General features: G+C 32.1%; 1 protein-coding gene across 3 annotated transcripts in view; it reads right to left on the reverse strand.

Moving 5' to 3' along the window:
• Mipp1 (Multiple inositol polyphosphate phosphatase 1) overlaps positions 1-18,942 on the reverse strand; it is a 151,994-nt gene that overhangs the window by 37,097 nt on the left and 95,955 nt on the right. For all 3 annotated transcript variants that reach the window (XM_075304307.1, XM_075304305.1, XM_075304306.1), the window contains 2 exons: positions 3,641-3,912; positions 3,426-3,569 (listed from right to left, as the gene is read on the reverse strand). In XM_075304307.1, coding sequence (XP_075160422.1) covers positions 3,426-3,569; positions 3,641-3,910 — 414 coding nt within the window. In that variant the 5' untranslated portion in view covers positions 3,911-3,912. The remainder of the gene's footprint in view (positions 1-3,425; positions 3,570-3,640; positions 3,913-18,942) is intronic.

Consider the following 18,942-nt stretch of genomic DNA (forward strand, 5'->3'; position numbering starts at 1 on the left):
ATACCCCCATCCTATGGTGGAGGGTATAAAAAGTCAACAAACTTAAGACGATTTTTCCTCTAGTGTAAGACAAAATTCCCGTTCGTATTTTAAGGACATGAAATCTTTGGCCTCACGGCAATATATTTTTCATTTAAGGTGAGTACTATGTTCGAGTTTTTCACCAAAACACTAAATTAAAAGTGCAAAAATATATATGAAGACGATAGCATTTTTATCAAGTCTCTTCAAATTATGGATGGAAAAGATCCAATGTATTGATTGCGAACCATTTAATATTTCGAAATTAATGGATTAAAAAAAGTAACCGTGAAAATAAGCTGGTTTTCAGCTTGAAAACTGAACATAGTACTCAGCTTTACTCATAAAATTTTAAAACGTGAAATCACTGCCATAGCAAAAGAACTACATAAACATACCAAAAAATATCAATTGACTGTTGATTTAAATTTCTCGTACACTGAAAAAATATTGTCGCGAGGTCACAGATTTCATGTCTTCAAAATACGAATGCAAATTTTGCATAGCATAAAAGACGCATTTCTCAAATGTAAAGTTTTTTTCCTTGTCCAAAAGTCGATAAACTTTTCAATGAAGTCGTATTGTCCTTATAATTAAATGATTTGACTTAAAAATGGGTATCATAACATGAAAGAAAAACTATTTGGTCTAAGGTCAACTTGACTTTAATAATTCAGAAAAATTCTTTAAATTCAATGAAATTGCCTTTAAATTGGTTGTCTTTTTGTACCTTCACTACAAAGCAAAAAATCGTTCAAATATAGGACATGTTTTTCAAAACTTTATTTTAAAAACGTTTTTTACTTGAAACATAGCATAATTTCTACTGGAAGTCGAGATGAAGGACTTTGATAGCATATGAAGAAAAAAAGCTGAAAAAGCGAAAAATTAATATTTGCTTCCTATTTTTGAAAATATTTGAGGTCAAACGTTTGTTAAAATGCATTGAAAATCATAAAAAATATATAAAAATTATTTATTTGGCAAAATATACAACAATTTTTTAATTCACATCTAAAACACCGAATTCGGATCACACCTTAAGAAGTGATGCATATTCAGTGCAACGGCTGTTGAAAAAAGAATATTTCACTATTTTTTTGGCGACGCTTTTTTTGCTGGGGCCGTTTGTGGCTGAGTGTGCTAAGACCCAGGTTCAACCCCGGTTGGATGCGAAGAAGTTTTTCAATTTGTAAAAATTAGATAATATTTAAGAAAATAAAAGTGTAACAAAAAATACTGATAAAAATAAAAAGTGAAATTGGAAAAACATTTTTTGTGTTTTAGTTTTTTAAATTTCTTCACCCAAATGAACTTCCAAGGCACAACTTCTAAAGCAATGCAAAGGATCCAAAAATAGAGAACTTCCGTCCTAAGACAAGTCCTTGTAAGATTCATTGGAGATGATCCAAGTTTGCCATACTTCCGGATCACAAATTGGGGATCCAAACTACTTTTTTGGAAGCTCTTTTTTTGCTGGGTAAAGGATGAATCACAGGGCTAGTATAAGTGCTCCAGCTTGTCGCACTTGTTAAAATTTCATATAATGTTTTAATTGATTTCTATACTCTCTTTATATTAAAATCATATTGCATCTACATATTTACACCCAGAAAAAAGGGGATCTAATGCCAACTGAACTTTATTTTAGTTCATGAAGATTAGTTGATTTTAGTTAAATTTTGCACAATATGAGTAAATATTCCTTATTTAAATAATTTTTTGCTAACTTTAATGACGTGAACTAAAAATATGAAAAAAGTTGTATACAAATATAGTGCACAATTTTACTAAAAAATAAAATAGTTCATATTTTCCTAAAATGGAAGAAGTTTGCTTAAATTAAGTTCATAAATCTCTCAAATGAGTAAATTTTACTAAAATTGTACCTGTCTCGCACTTCGTACAGCGCTAAAGACATTTTAACAATTTTTAAATCCAATTTTTTCTTCCAACATATGAAATTTTCTTAAACAACAGAAAAAAATTAATTATTTTTATAAAATTTTCTTCAATTTGACCAAAAGTATTAACTTAACATATGACAAGCCCATGTTAAACTCATCGCTTCTGCGCCAATTTTGCACCACTTCAAGATCCAAAAAGAACATTTTCACAACTGTTTTGGCGACGCTTTTTTGGTGGGATTATCAGAATAATCTATTGTACAACATATTTTTATACCCTCCACCATAGGATGGGGGTATATTAACTTTGTCATTCCGTTTGTAACACATCGAAATATTGGTCTAAGAGAAGCAAATTTCATCCGATCCGGTTGAAATTTGGTACGTGGTGTTAGTATGTGGTCTCTAACATTCAAGCTAAAATTGGTCCATATAGGTCCATAATTATATATAGCCACCATATAAACCGATCCCCAGATTTTACCACCGGAGCCTCTGGGAGGAGTAATTTTCATCCGATTCGGTTGAAATTTGGTACATTGTGCAAGGATATGACCCTAACAGCCATGCCAAAATTGTTCCATATCGGTCTATATAAACCATATAAACCGATCCCCAGACTTTGTTTGCGGAGCCTCTTAGGTTAGGTTAGGTGGCTGCCAGATGTATCAGGCTCACTTAGACTATTCAGTCCATTGGTGGTGAACTTCTCTCATATCACAGAGTGCTGCCCGATTCCATGTTGAGCTCAATGACAAGGGACCTCATTTTTAGAGCCGAGTCCGAACGGCGTTCCACGTTGAAGTGAAACCACGTAGAGAAGCTTTGAAACCCTCAAAAATGTCACCAGGTGACACTGAGGTGAGATTCGGTCGAAGCAGGAATCGAACCCACGACCTTGTGTATGCAACGCGGGCATGCTAACCATTGCACCACGGTGGCTCCCTGCGGAGCCTCTTGGTTCATATCGATCCAATCACACAAAAATTAGTCCATATCGGTTCATAATTGTATAAAGCCACCCCCATATTTCAATTATGGCTCTCTAATTACCACGCAACAGTTCATATAGGTTCGTAATTATTTATAGACTCCCTATATATATACCGATCAATAAATGAATTGTATACGTATTTAATCGGTCTTTTTTTTGTCAAATATATTCTCCGTATGAACTAACTTACAATTTAGAAGACGATGTTAAGAAGTTTTAAGATACCTTGCCATCGGTAGTTATTACCACAACCCAAGTAGTTCGATTGTGGTTTGCAGTCTTTAGTTGAACTTTCCACGCAATCCATGGTGGAGGTACATAAGATTCGGCATGGCTGAACATACGACTATATGTACATGTTTTTATTTATTTTTCGATCAGCTGGTAATAAGTGATCAATTGGCTATCTCTGATATACGGAACATCACCCTTACAACTTCTCTTTCGAAAGATACAAAAAACTCTTAGCATTTCATTCGTTTGTTTTACTCTCAATTACTTACTTGACCAGTCAAATAATTTTCCATATCATCGGTAATGCTTGCATTCCATTTCCACATTTTAATTGCTATTAAATCTTCGGTACACAAGATGTCCTCGGGAAGATCAGCTTTAACGCGATAGTTATCAGCAATAGCATCACGTAACTACAGAGGAAAAAACACCAAAAAAACAAAATAAAATTTGCAAAAGTTGTTGAGATAAACTCCACACCCACCTGTTCCAAACGTGGAGCCTTTTGTATGGTACTCTTTGATGGTAGTCGAGTACCATGCCTATGCAAGATCCAGATCTTTTGGGCTGTACATCCAGGCACTATATACTGTTTATCCATATTGGTCCCTTTGATGATCTGGTATGCCGTCTTTGAGGTAAAATGACGTGTCTGAGGTCTGGCCGTATCCTTGCCAAAGCAATAGTCATCTTGGGCCCATATTGCTGTACAGCATATGGCCAATAGGCAGGTGATAATTATTAGGGAATTCATTGCTATTTGGAAAATGATAAAGAACAAGACGCTAATGTAGTAGACCATATTTATTATTAATTAATAGAATTTAATGATCCCTAATAGTCATAAATATTTGAACTCAAATTAATTGTTGAAATGACATTTTGGCCCAAAATCAATGAGCCTGAACGAGGTCAAAACTCCCATTAAAAATTTGAATTCTGTATATTCCATCGAATCCACCTCAATATCTATTATGATGACCCTAATTCCAACCAGTCCTTACCATTTGTATATATTACCTAAGCAAAATAAATGGCCGATTTATTGGTAGGTGGTGTTGGAATTTCTTATTTCATTTTCGTAACTTCTATGTGATTTAGATAGACCACAAAAGAAGGAGAAAAATGCATGAAGGCAAAATATGTTATTAACACTTTTTCCATTTGATTGACTGCCTTGTGCTGCTCCTATTTTTGACCTTTTTCATTCTTTCTCCTTAGAGAATCTCTATAATTTATTTATTTTCCTGCGGTATGTGTTTAAGATTGTTCGCCATCAAAATAAAATGAAACAAAAAAAAAACGCTTGCATGTTAAAAGTATTTAGGTGGGAAGCAATGGCTTTATAGTTTCTTGGACACACCTCAATGAGGATTTGACACCGTGGGACATTGTTGATTTCTTAGTGTAAATGCAAATGTGAAAATCAAAAAAAACAAGAACAGTTTCCGAAATACTCCAAAAAGGACTAAGAAATGCATAAATCTGTCCAATATTAAAAACTATTCAGTCCCTTCTAATGCCATAGTTGGTGAACTTCTTACCAATGAGTTATTTTAGGCTATTCACTCCATTGTGGTACCATGAGCGTCTCTCTTATCAGTGAATGCTGTTCGGGTCAATGACATCATTGCCACCGTGGTGCAATGATAGGCATGACCGCCTTGTATACCAAGGGTCATGAGTTCAATCCCACTTTTGACCGAACACCAAAAAGTTTGTCAACGGTGGCTTATCCCCTCTGATGAATTTTATTAGTGTTTCAAAGCTTTTCTATACTGAAAACAGCTTACCCAGCTCCGAGCTAAAGAAGCAAGGCATTACATTAATGACACATTTAACATGCAATAAAATTAGTTTTTAGCGTACTTGATGCTAGGACACAAATCGTAATTTATTAGTTTTTCCACCCTAAAGCACATTCGAGTAGTGGTCACGCTATGTTAACTTTGATCTACATAACATGTATACCGATTGACTCAGAATCACCGTCCGTCCGTCTATCCATTCCGGATACAATTATTAACCGATTTTGATGGGCATTGGTATAGGGTGTTGTTTGGCATAAGCGCGAACCCTATTGACTTTGCAAAAAATCGGATCACATTTAGATATAACTCCCCCTTATATGTAACGCCCGATTTCGACAAATGGAGTCATATTGCACTTATTTACAAACGGCTCATCGTCAAATATGACAAAAGGTACACTTTTTCAAAACCCTTTAAGTCTGCAAAGTATCATCGAAATCGGTTTAGATTTTGATATAGCTCTCACATATATGTATCGCCAAAATTAGGCCATAATATCCTTATTGAATGCCGATCTTACTCAAAGTTGGCAAAATATAATCTTCGCCTGCAAAATATCATTCAAATCTGTTCAGATTTAGATGTACCTCCTATGTGTATGTATCTCCCAATTTTTGTAATTTGATTAAATGTTAATTATATCAGTTAATTTTTTAATTGATTAAGTTTTCATGTTATTGGAATCAAGTTTAGCTCCTACTTGTACATACATAGGTGTGTATCACAAAATATCAGAAATATGACCATATTTCTCTCGACTATTAACCGATGTAACATAAATTTTATTTAGACACCCCTGTAAAATATCGTTCATATAAAGTTTAAGAAAATTTGAAACGGTATGCCTGATTTCATATTTAGATAAAACTTCCATAAATATCTATCGCTTAATTTTCTTAAATACGGACATATAATAATTTTAATAATATCCTGAAATGCTTACACAGAAAAAATATCACCAAAATAATTCTAAATAAAAATGTTGATTGAAGCTGAAAACTGTTTCATTTAAAAAAGTACTTGATGCAATTAACATTTTAATCAAACTACAAAAATTAAGCTCATTGAGTCAATGATTGAACATTTTTAAACTCTCAATTAAAAAACTAATTGATACAATTAACTTTTTAATCAAACTTGGAAGATTAAGTCAGTTAAAAAGTGAGGGAATCATTAATTAATTTGTAATCATTAATTATGCTGATGAGGAATGTGGTAATTCCGAAACGTGCGTCCAACCAACAATAACAATACGAAACGAATTAATTAAAATTTTATGTGAAACAATCAGTTTTTTAATCAAACTAAAACCCTAAGAAGTGATTTAAAATAGTTAAATTTTTAATTAAAAAATTATATATTGAGTTTTGCAATCAAAATCAATTAACTTTTTAATTGAATCAATAAAAACAAGTTTACACGGCCGTAAGTTCGGCCAGGCCGAAGCTTACATAACCTCCACCATGGATTGCGTGGAAACTTCTTCTAAACACAATCGAATTACTTGAGTTGCGGTAACGCTTGCCAATGGCAAGGTATCTTACAACCTCCTAACACCGTCTTCAAAATTGTAAGTAAGTCCATACGTGGCATATATTAAATTAAAAAACAAGTAAGGAAAGTCTAAAGTCGGGCGGGGCCGACTATATTATACCCTGCACCACTTTGTAGATCTAAATTTTCGATACCATATCACATCCTATATATAAAGGTTTGTCCCAAATGCATACATTTAAATATCACTCGATTTGGAAAGAATTTGATAGACTTTTACAAAACCTATAGACTCAAAATTTAAGTTGGCTAATGCACTAGGGTGGAACACAATTTTAGTAAAAAAATATGGGAAACATTTAAATCTGAAGCAATTTTAAGGAAACTTCGCAAAAGTTTATTTATGATTTATCGCTCGATATATATGTATTACAAGTTTAGGAAAATTAGAGTCATTTTTACAACTTTTCGACTAAGCAGTGGCGATTTAACAAGGAAAATGTTGGTATTTTGACCATTTTTGTCGAAATCAGAAAAACATATATGGGAGCTATATCTAAATCTAAAACGATTTCAATCAAATTTGGCACACATGACTATATTACTAATTGTACTCCTAGTGCAAAATTTCAACCAAATTGGGCCACAACTCTGGCTTCTGGGTCCATATAAGTCCATATCGGGCGAAAAATATATATGGAAGCTATACCTAATCTGAACCGATTTCAATCAAATTTGGCACACATGACTATATTACTAATTGTACTCATAGTGCAAAATTTCAACCAAATTCGGCCAAAAATCTGGCTTCTGGGGCCATATCAGTCCATATCGGGCGAAAGATATATATGGGAGCTATATCTAAATCTGAACCGATTTGGCTGATATTTTGCAAAATTTGCGAGATTCATAAAATATTTGGATGTACGGTATTTTAAGAAAATCGGTTGATAAACACGCTAACTATGACCACATCGGGGATAAATATATATGGCAGCTATATCTAAATCTGAACCGATTTTTTCCAAAACCAATAGCGATTGTCTCTGTCCCAAGAAACGGCCCTCTGCCAAATTTGAGGACGATCGGACTTAAATTGCGAGCTGTACTTTGTGCACAAAATTACATATACAGACAGACGGACGGACGGACAGACAGACAGACAGACATCGCTAAATCGACTCAGAATTTAATTCTAAGCCGATCGGTATACTAAAAGATGGGTCTATGACCACTATTTCTTGGCGTTACATACAAATGCACAAACTTATTATACCCTGTATCACAGTAGTGGTGAAGGGTATAAAGACCTATTAAATACGTATATAATTCAGTTTGACAAAATTTTCTATAGAAATAAAATTTTGACAAAATTTTGTTAAAATTTTATTTCTATAGAAAATTTTGTTAAAATTTCATTTCTATAGAAAATTTCTATATTTCATTTCTATAGAAAATTTCTATTTCTATAAAAAAAAATTTTTGACAAAATTTTCTATAGAAATAAAATTTTAACAAAATTTTTTATAGAAAAAATTTTGACAAAATTTTGTATAAAAATAAAGCTTTGACAAAATTTTCTATAGAAATTAAATTTTAATAAATTTTTCTATAGAAATAAAATTTAAAAAAAAATTATATAGTAATAAAATTTTAACAGAATTTTCTATAGAAATAAAATTTTGGTAGATTATTTTTGGCTCGAGTGGCAACCATGATTATGAACCGATATGGACCAATTTTTATGTGATTGGGGATCGGCTATATAACTATAGACCGATATGGACCAATTTTGGTATGGTTGTTAGCGGCCTTATACTAACACCACGTTGCAAATTTCAACCGGATCGGATGAATTTTGCTCCTCCAGAGGCTCCGGAGGTCAAATCTGGAGAACGGTTTATATGGGGTCTATATATAATTACGGACCGATATGGACCAATTCTGGCGCGGTTGTTAGAGACCATATACTAACACACTGTTCCAAATTTCAACCAGATCGGATAAAATTTGCTTCTCTTAGAGGCTCCGCAATCCAAATCTGGGGATCGGTTTATATGGGGGCTATACATAATTGTGAACCGATGTGGACCAATTTTTGCAGGTATGTTAGAGACCACATACTAGCACCACGGATCGGATGAATATTGCTCCTCCAAGAGGCTCCGGAGTTCAAACCTGGAGAACGGTTTATATGTGGGCTACATATAGTTATGAACTGATATGGACCAATTCTCGCACGGTTGTTAGAGACCATGTTCCAAATTTCAACGGGCTCCGATGAAATTTGCTTCTCTTAGAGGCTTCGCAAATCAAATCTGGGGATCGGTTTATATGGTGGCTATATATAATTGTGATCCGATGTGGACCAATTTTTTCAGGGATGTTAGAGACTATATATCAACATCATGTGCCAAGTTTCAGGCGGATCGGATACAATTTGTTTCTCTTTGACATTCCGCAGCCAAATCTGGCGATCGGTTTATATGGGGGCCATATATAATTATGGACCGATGTGGACCACTTTTAGCATGGTTATTAGAGACCATATGTACCATGTACCAAATTTCAGCCGGTTCGGATGAAATTTGCTTCTCTTTGAGGCTCAGCAAGTCAAAAATTATTTAAGTTTGCTAATGAAATCAATTAATTTATTAATCAAATATTTTTTATGTCCAATTAAAACTGTGATTCATACTACCATTTTCGTCATTGAAGTTATTTCAATTAAAAATTAATTGGATCAAATAATTTCGTGATTATATCAGGAAAAGCAATTTTTTTGTGTAACTTTATTAATTCAATAGGTTTTAGTTTTAAGCATGCACTGCAGAAGAGTTTTTTTATTTTGACGCTAAAAAATTTCTTTAAAAGCAAATACAAAAGATTGAAAAAGTAGGAAGAATCGATGAATTGCTTGTCATATAATCGGGATTATTTGGTTTTAAGATAATACAGTATTTTCTTTAAAAGCAATAAGCAAAGAATTTCTTTCGGAACGAAAGTTTTATATTTTATTTTTAGTGTATTCAAACTTGGATTAACCCTCGGACAGGCACAGGAGTCTGGCCAGACCTTTTTCGATTCTAACTGTAATTAAAATACATTTATAATATAGCTAGAGACTTGAAACTTCAGGTACCCTCCTAAAATTTTATTACCTATCGATGTGTGAAAAAATCAGGATGGAAAATACGACAGTAATAATGTAATAATATCAACAAACAATTTTCCATATAAATACATTGAAATACATAGTGGGTCTGGCCAGGCCTCATGCGTTACGAATGTGACTATCGAAACATGTGTATGGCGGAGGGTTAATATTAGGTTATTTCAACAAAATATATTTTTTTAAAAAAGCTTTGGATTTCAACTGACTGTTTAGGAATAAAAAACATGCCCACTGTGCGACAATAATTTCCATGTGCTTAATTTACATTGTGGTGAAATGTCTTCACATTCTCGTCCACAGCTTGCGTTTCTTACCAACTTAACAAGTCACATTTAATCAAAACTCGTAGCAAAAACAAATCGCTAAAAGGGGTTTTTGGGTTGTGTCCCTTCATTAGTATTACCTTCGAGCTGTCCTTAAATCCTTGCTATTAGTTCAAGGTTATCTAGATATAATATCCATATTTAATATTTTAAATTCATGTTGAGAAAGTCACCAAGGAAGAACTATGTCATACCAAATTATGATGATTGTTTTGTTTTTTTAGTTGTCGCAAAATTTATTTCACAAATACGGAAAACTAAAGTATCGACGCATTGATTTTCTTTTGGAATTTTAAAGAGTATTTTTTATTTTAACAGATAAGTTCTTGATAACAGTATCGCGCTACAGTCTTCAATAATGGAGATATCGTTCTGATATTTCACACATTAATATTTTCATCTGATGGCTGGTTAATTTCAATGATGTGCTATACTCGACCATTTATAACCCCAACATAAATCTATAAAGCGATTCGAGGATGGTTCATATTGGTCAATTTTTTATATAAAGTCTCAACCGATCTCTCGATTTTAATGAAATGAATTAATTTAGAGAATGAATTTCATTTTCTATAAGCATTAACTGTTGTAAGTGTTATTTTTAGCGTGTGGTAATTCAATGTCTTGTTTACGAGTTGTTACTCAATATTCGAATAAAAAATAAACATTAATTTGAAATTGAAATTTATTACCTATTAAACAAATAAACATATATTATTATAAATAATTTGCAATCATCTTTAAATCATTGAACAATGAGCTACACAAGAGTTAATTGCAAGCAAATAAATGTGTATTAGGATGGAACGTTTCTTTATATTGCACTGAAAAAAATATTGACCTAATATGGAAGATTATGCAACTTAAATTTGAGGACTCAAAATTTACGCAATGCTAAGAACAAAATTCAATGACATTTTAATTAAAAGAAAGTTTATAATCCTTGCTACAAAAATTTTTTTTCATTAAATTTAGGACACAAATCTTGAAATTTTGCGTCTCTCTGTTGAAGTTATAGATCTTTGAAGTAAGGCAAATTTTCCTTAAAATAAAGAAAAACATTTTAATTGAAAGAAATCGTCTTTAACTAAACTGACATATTGAATTTTTAAATTTAAGATAAAAACGCTTCAAATATAGGCTAAGGCTTATTTTAAAGATTTGCATCTTTGGTTTAAAGTTTTTTTTTAGCATTAAGAAAACTGTTTTTACTTTGAAGTACCTGGCATAATTTGGATTTTGAAATTGGAATTGGTTTGTACATAAATACCTTTATTAATATATCGCAAAGAGATAACAAAAACTCGATGAATGAGATCGGTATCCAATTTTAATTTTATTGATCCTAGATTTAAAGCCAGGGAGGTCCGTAAAAAACGTCTTTACTTTAAAGAAGCCGCATCTTTGGCTCGGAATCAATACCAAAATCATTAAGGGAAGGTCAAAATCTTTGGATCCAAGTAAACTTTTTTTTTGAGTGTAATTGATATGTTCGTAAAGTTTTGCGTTAGAGCTTTTTACAACGATTTGTCTTCCTCCTGTACAAAACTGTTTTATTTGTTATTTGGATGAATTAAATATTCCTAATTTTCCAGACTCAGAAATAGAATATCTAGGAGGAAAAATTAGCATTTTCAATATCTGATTTTCATCGAGATTAAAAAACCTGACGTTACAGTCCAATATTTATACCGTTCACCACTACTGTGGTACAGGGTATAATAAGTTTGTGCATTTGTATGTAACGCCAAAAAATAATAGTCATAGACCCATCTTTTAGTATACCGATCGCCTTGGAATTAAATTCTGAGTCGATTTAGCGTGTCCGTCTGTCTGTATATGTAATGTTGTGCACAAAGTACAGCTCGCAATTTAAGTCCAATCGTCCTCAATTTTGGCATGGGGTCTTTCTTCGGGTCAAAGACAATCGCTATTGATTTTGGAAAAAATCGGTTCAGGTTTAGATATAGCTGCCATATATATAGATATATATATATATATATATATATATATATATATATATATATATATATATATATATATATATATATATATATATATATATATATATATATATATATATATATATATATATATATATATATATATATATATATATATAACCGATTTGATCATAATTCACGTATTTACGAACCGATCTTCTTCAAATTTTGTACATCTGAATATTTTATGAGTCACGTAAAACCTCCAAAACATCAGCTAAATCGGTTCAGATTTAGATATAGCTCCCATATATACCTTTGGTCCGATTTGCACTTATATGCCTTATAAAGCCAGAATTTTACCATGATTTGCTTCAAATTTTGCAAAAGGAGTGCGTTTAATAATATGGTTAACTGTGCCAAATTTGTTTGAACTCGGTTCATATTTAGATATAGCTCCTATGTATATATTTCGTCCGATTTGCACAAAAGCCAGAGTTGAAGCCTGATTTGCTTCAAATTTTGTATATATACGCCAGAGTTGAGTAGAATATTTCATATTTTAGACCCATTTTCAATGGGAGTTTCCTTCAGTTGACTCGATAGTTTCCACAGAGAATATATTTAATATGCTTTTTGATCTAATATGATAATATATAACAACCCACAATTGACCACATATAATGCCGAGATTTAACCAATATCCTTGCAAAAGCACCACTGTAGCAAAAATTTTAAATATTACTTAAATTTTCCTTTATCTCGAATACGTATTTGTCGCTCGATAAATCGTAAATATTATTTCGTACAATTGCATTAAAATTGCTCTAGATTTATATTTCCCATATTTTGTAACTAACATTGTGTTTCATCCCAGGGTGTTAGCCGATTTAAATTTTAATTCTAGAGATTTTATAGAAGTACAAAAAATTGTCTCCATATTGTATATACATAAATTATATATATATTTCTAACAAAAGCCTTCATAATAACTCCCAACAAATTTGAAGGATTTGAAATGGTAACACAAATTTTTGGTCTACATAGTGGTGAAGGGTATAATATAGTCGGCCCCGCCCGACTTTAGACTTTACTTACTTGTTGTAAATAAATTAAAGTGTGATCCGAATTGTGTGTTTTGGATGTGAATTAAAATATTTTGTGATATTTTTCCAATAAATAATTTGTATAATTTTTCACTGCATTCTAACGCTTGTCTGAAATGTTTGACATCAAAAATGGATTTAGCATTTTTTTCGACAAAATTTAAATTATTTGTACCATTTTTGGAAGTACTTTTAAAATTGTGACTTTAGAGCGACTTCCACAATTTTGTGATGGGATGGTATGGATTCTGAGCCAAAAATTCGGCTTCTTTAAAATAAGGACAGTTTTAGGGAGTTATCCTTTAAACTAAGGACAGGTTTTAAAGAAAACTTTGTTTGTCTAAAATTTCGTTCCTCTGAAAAGAAAACTCTTCTTTCTGGGTAGTCTCTATAAAATTATAAAATATGATTATAATTAGGATGCAGATCTCATTTATCGAATTTGCATTCCCTCAAACCTATTCATGTACAAACAAGTAAGTAAAGTCTAAAGTCGGGCGGGGCCGACTATGTTATAACCTTTACCATTATGTAGACCAAAATCTGGGTTACCATATCAACTCCTTCAAATTTGTTGGGAGTTATTATCAAAATTTATATTCCTATATACAAATATTTATATCTGAAACGATTTGGAGACAATTTTTTGTACTTCTACAAAATCGCTAGAATTAAAAATTAAATCGGCTAACACCCTGGTATGAAACATATACGTATACATATATATTCGAGATATAGGACAATTTGAGTAATATTTAAAATGTTTGCTACTCAGCAGTGGCGATTTTACAAGGATATTGGTCAAATCTCGCCAAGATATGTGGTCAATTGTGGGATGTGATATATTATTTGGCCAATTCGGGTGATATTTCCACAAGTCAGAGCTTTAATTAAAATTCGACCATTCTGTGAAAAGTTTGGCATTACAGTGTGTAGACTATGACTACGATATGGGGAAATCATCACAGAATTTTGTGTAAAATGTAGGTATTTTGGCCATATTAGATTAAGATGACACACTTAAATAGCATATTAAATATATTCTCTGTGGAAACTATCGAGTCAATTGGAGGAAGCTCCCATTGAAAATGGGTCTAAAATATGAAACATTCTACCATATTTCCCCTACTCTGGCGTACATATATATGGGAGCTATATCTAAATCTGAACCGATTTCAACCAAATTTGGCACACTTAACCGTACTCCTTATGCAACATTTGAAGCAACTCAGGGCAAAACTCTGACTTTTGAAGCCATATAAGTGCAAATCGGACAAAATATATATATGGGAGCTATATCTAAATCTGAACCGATTTCAACCAAATTCAGCACAATTAACAATACTATTAAACGTACTCCTTGTGCAAAATTTGAAGCAAATCAGGATAAAACTCTGGCTTTTTTGCCCATATAAGTTCACATCGGACGAAAGATTCAAAATCAATAGCGATTGTCTTTGAGCCAATATAAAACTTTGTGCCAAATTTGAGGACGATCGGACTTAAAGTGCGAGCTGTACTTTGCACACAAAATTACATATAGAGACAGAAGGACAGACAGACAGACGGACAGACGGCTAAATCGACTCAGAATTTAATTCTAAGACGATCGGTATACTAAACGATGCGTCTCAGACTTTTCCTTCTTGGATCAATTAACTTTTTAATTGACCTTCAATTAATTTTTTAATTGATACCATCATTTCTGTGATTGAAGACATTTCAATTAAAAATTAATTGGATCAATTAATTTCGTGATTGAATCAGAAAAAAATTTTTTGTGTGCTGTACCACAGTAGTGGTGAAGGTATAAACATGCGAATTTAACAGAGAACATTTAGCAGTTTTTTGTCCTAAATTAAAAAAAAAATAATTTGATAGCTAACATAAATTCACGAGGTTTTTTCTTAAACATGATAAAACTTACAGGAAGTGATAAACCATCACAATTGAGATCATAGATAGATTTATGAAAGTCCCCAGAAATTGTTAATTTAAATTAAGCAAATTATTTTCCCTAAAATTTAGGATGCATAGTCATTCATATTAGGTCAACGTTTTTTTAACACTTCTTATCCCATATTTGGGTCCAAACTCATTTTGGGCATTGGACTTAAACCTAAATTGTTTTGCCAAAGATACTAAAAGTGCGCTAAAAAAATTTTGTCATTACTCGGAGTGATTTTTCCTGTATATTTTTTAAATATAAACGACTCATGCTTTTTTTTCTTTTTTTTTCATTAAAAAAATTTAATTAATTCTCATTTTCATCATGTTCACTCCACCCTTTTGTCACATTGACCATCTGTTTCCTTATCAATTAAATGATAGTATTGCGATTCAAATGGGAAGAGAAACTTATTGTAAAAGCAAAATCTATTTTAAGAAACTACAAAAAGTTCATTCTTCTGAAGATAATGAAATCGAATGTGATCTTCGATATTGGGGTGATGAGAAGAGAAATTGACGTGAGGGAAAAAATACATACTAATTTTAAATAGCAATGCAATAATGTTGAACAATTACAAATGTTTCAAATAAATTCTGTTGGAATTTTCATATACCCACTATACCCTCAGAAAAAAGTTAACAAAATTTTCTATAACCGATGTAAATTTATTTTAGTTCATAAAAATTTTTGGATTTAGAAAAATTTTATTTTAAATTTTAATTTAAAATTATTCTTATTTAAATTATGTTTTGCTTACTTTTAAGACATCACAAAAATGAGAAAACACTTTTTTTTACAAACTAGGTACACAATTTTACTTATTTCGCTTAAAATAGTTCTCGGAAAATTTTACTTGTATTCATCATTTTCTAAAATAAGCAAATTCTACCTTAATTGTATCTACCTTGAACTTCGTAAAGCGATAAAGACAATTAAATTTCGACAAAAATTGTAACTTATTTTTATCATGTTGCGATAAGAAAAATGTGTTAGTTCCAATTCTCTAAAATAAATCTACATTTTCCTTCATGGTGGCTTCACTTTTTATACCCTGCGACACACTGTGGAACAGGGTATTATAAGTTAGTGCATATGTTTGTAACACCCAGAAGGAGACGAGATAGACACATGGTGTCTTTGGCAATAATGCTCAGGGTGGGTCCCTCAGTCGATATAACCATGTCCGTCTGTCCGTCCGTCCGTCCGCCGGTCCGTACGTCTGTGAACACATTTTTGTGATCAAAGTCTAGGTCGCAATTTAAGTCCAATCGCCTTCAAAGTTGGGACATGTTCCTAATTTGGGTCAGAAATCGGTTCAGATTTAGATATAGCTCCCATATATATCTTTCGCCCGATATGCACTAATATGGACCCAGCAGCCAGAGTTTTATAGCGATTTGCTTGAAATTTTGTACAAACATTACACTTAGTCGTATAGTCAAGTGTGCAAAATTTTATTGAAATCGGTTCAAATTTAAATATACCTCCCATATATATGTTTCGCCCGATATGGACTAATATGGTCCTAAAAGCCAGAGTTTTGGCCCAATTTGGTTGAAATTTTGCACAGAAAGTAGATTTAGCATTGTAGCTATGCGTGCCAAATTTGATTGAAATCGGTTCAGATTAGGTATAGCTTCCATATATATTTTTCGCCCGATATGGACTTATAAGGCCCCAGAAGCCAGAGTTGTGGCCCAATTTGGTTGAAATTTTGCACTAGGAGTACAATTAGTAATATAGTCATGTGTGCCAAATTTGATTGAAATCGGTTTAGATTTAGATATAGCTCCCATATATATGTTTTTCTGATTTCGACAAAAATGGTCAAAATACCAACATTTTCCTTGTTAAATCGCCACTGCTTAGTCGAAAAGTTGTAAAAATGACTCTGATTTTCCTAAACTTCTAATACATATATATCGAGCGATAAATCATAAATAAAGTTTTGCGAAGTTTCCTTAAAATTGCTTCAGATTTAAATGTTTCCCATATTTTTTTACTAAAATTGTGTTCCACCCTAGTGCATTAGCCAACTTAAATTTTGAGTCTATAGATTTTGTAGAAGTCTATCAAATTCTGTCCAAATCGAGTGATATTTAAATGTATGTATTTGGGACATACCTTTTTATATAGCACCCAACACATTTGACGAATGTGATATGGTATCGAAAATTTAGATCTACAAAGTGGTGCAGGGTATAATATAGTCGGCCCGCCCGACTTTAGACTTTCCTTACTTGTTTTGGCACACATTAATGGGAACATATTACCCGCACGCAAAAAAATAATTCTTTCCTCCCAAACGAAATTTTAGACAAACAAAGTTCGTTTCTCATTTGCTTTTCGCTGTAAGGAAGTGTATTTGGAAGAAAAGTATATACTTTTTGTGATAAACGTTTATTCTTTTCCAGGATTTCATAAAGACAAACTCAAAAAAAAAACATTGTTTTCTTGCTAATTGCATTTTCCCTTACATCTTTCTCACATCCACGAGGTTTTTTAGTTCTAACACCTTTTCCTGTAATACCAACAATGTAGAAGAAATTATACGATTTTATAAATTTTAAAATTTTTTTTTACCTTTCGCCTGGACGGAGAATCGAACCGCGGACCATGCACTTTGTAAGCCAACACACTAACCACTGAGCTATGTACCTGTTATGGTCATCAATAGATAAATATCCATATAAGTTATATTTATATAGCATAGCTTGCGGCGCCCACGAACCAAATAAACAAAGTTTATTTAACAGAAACAAACATTTAGTTTGGCACCGTGGAGCAGTGGTTGCTACGTCCGACTTGCATGCCAAGGGTCGTGGGTTCGATCCCTGCTTCGACCAAAGTTTTTTTTATTTTTGTTTTTTTTTTTTTTAACGTATATTCCAGATATGTTCTGAAGATTCCGAAAAAATGTTCAACATTACATTGTAGTATATTAAATTTTGAACTGTAAAATGTGTCTTATTATAGACCTAAAGTCAGAAAAGAACAGTGCTTGATATAAACGAAATGGACTGTGTTGTTGTTTCAAAAATAACTTTTTTTATTGAAAAAATCAAAATTTTGTAACAAACGAATTTTTTTGGTGATAAAAGTTTAAAATTTTCGAAGCAATTCAAATAACTGTAACAAAAGAAAAACGTTTTCGGTACACGTTTTCCAAACGTTTTTTTTCTTTGCGTGCGATAAACAGATTTTATAGAAGAGATTTAGATATGTATAACCCTTAAAAATAGTCCACAGATTATCTAATTAAACTCAGTACACTAAAAAAGGCGAACCCTGTATTTCACTAAATCCAAATTAACTTTTTTTTAGTTCATGGAATTATGTTTGGAGATAGTTACCTTTACTATAATTTTTTGCGCACGTTAGTTAAATGAACTAAATGAAAAACGGAGAAAATTATACACAAATGAAGCTTAACGATTTATTAAATTCGTACTTCTCACAAAATAGTTCATTATTTCTTTAAATTTGTAAATTTTACTTCAAATGCGCCCATCTTGAACTTCGTATGACACTAAAGACATTCTTGCAATTTTGAACTCCAATTTTTGCCATCAAACTACAATTTTTTTTTAACTGTTTAGATACTGTTTTAATACTGTTTAGATAAAATTTTCTACAAATAATCTAAATTTTCTAAAATTAACCAAGTTTTCTTCCTGGTGGGTTTACTGTTTTTTCAGCGTTGTTTTAAGGGACTGGTTTCAGTTCAGTTCAAGCCATATATTTTCTTTCATATCTTGCCCATATATCTCTATAGCACGATATGTACATTTAGAAAAGTGAATTTTTCAATTCAATCTTCTCCTACTTTAACTATTACTACGAAAAAAGATCCCACAATATTGAGGATATTTCTCACTTAGTTTTTTTGAGACATTATTAATTATTCTGGGAAATAATTTCATAAACGAATTTGAGAATTTCGTCAAACATGTTTCAAATGGCTATTTTTTGGATGGGGAACA

This window comes from Haematobia irritans, chromosome 4 (genome assembly GCF_050003625.1).
Source record: "Haematobia irritans isolate KBUSLIRL chromosome 4, ASM5000362v1, whole genome shotgun sequence".
In the NCBI taxonomy this organism is placed as follows: Eukaryota; Metazoa; Arthropoda; class Insecta; order Diptera; family Muscidae; genus Haematobia; species Haematobia irritans.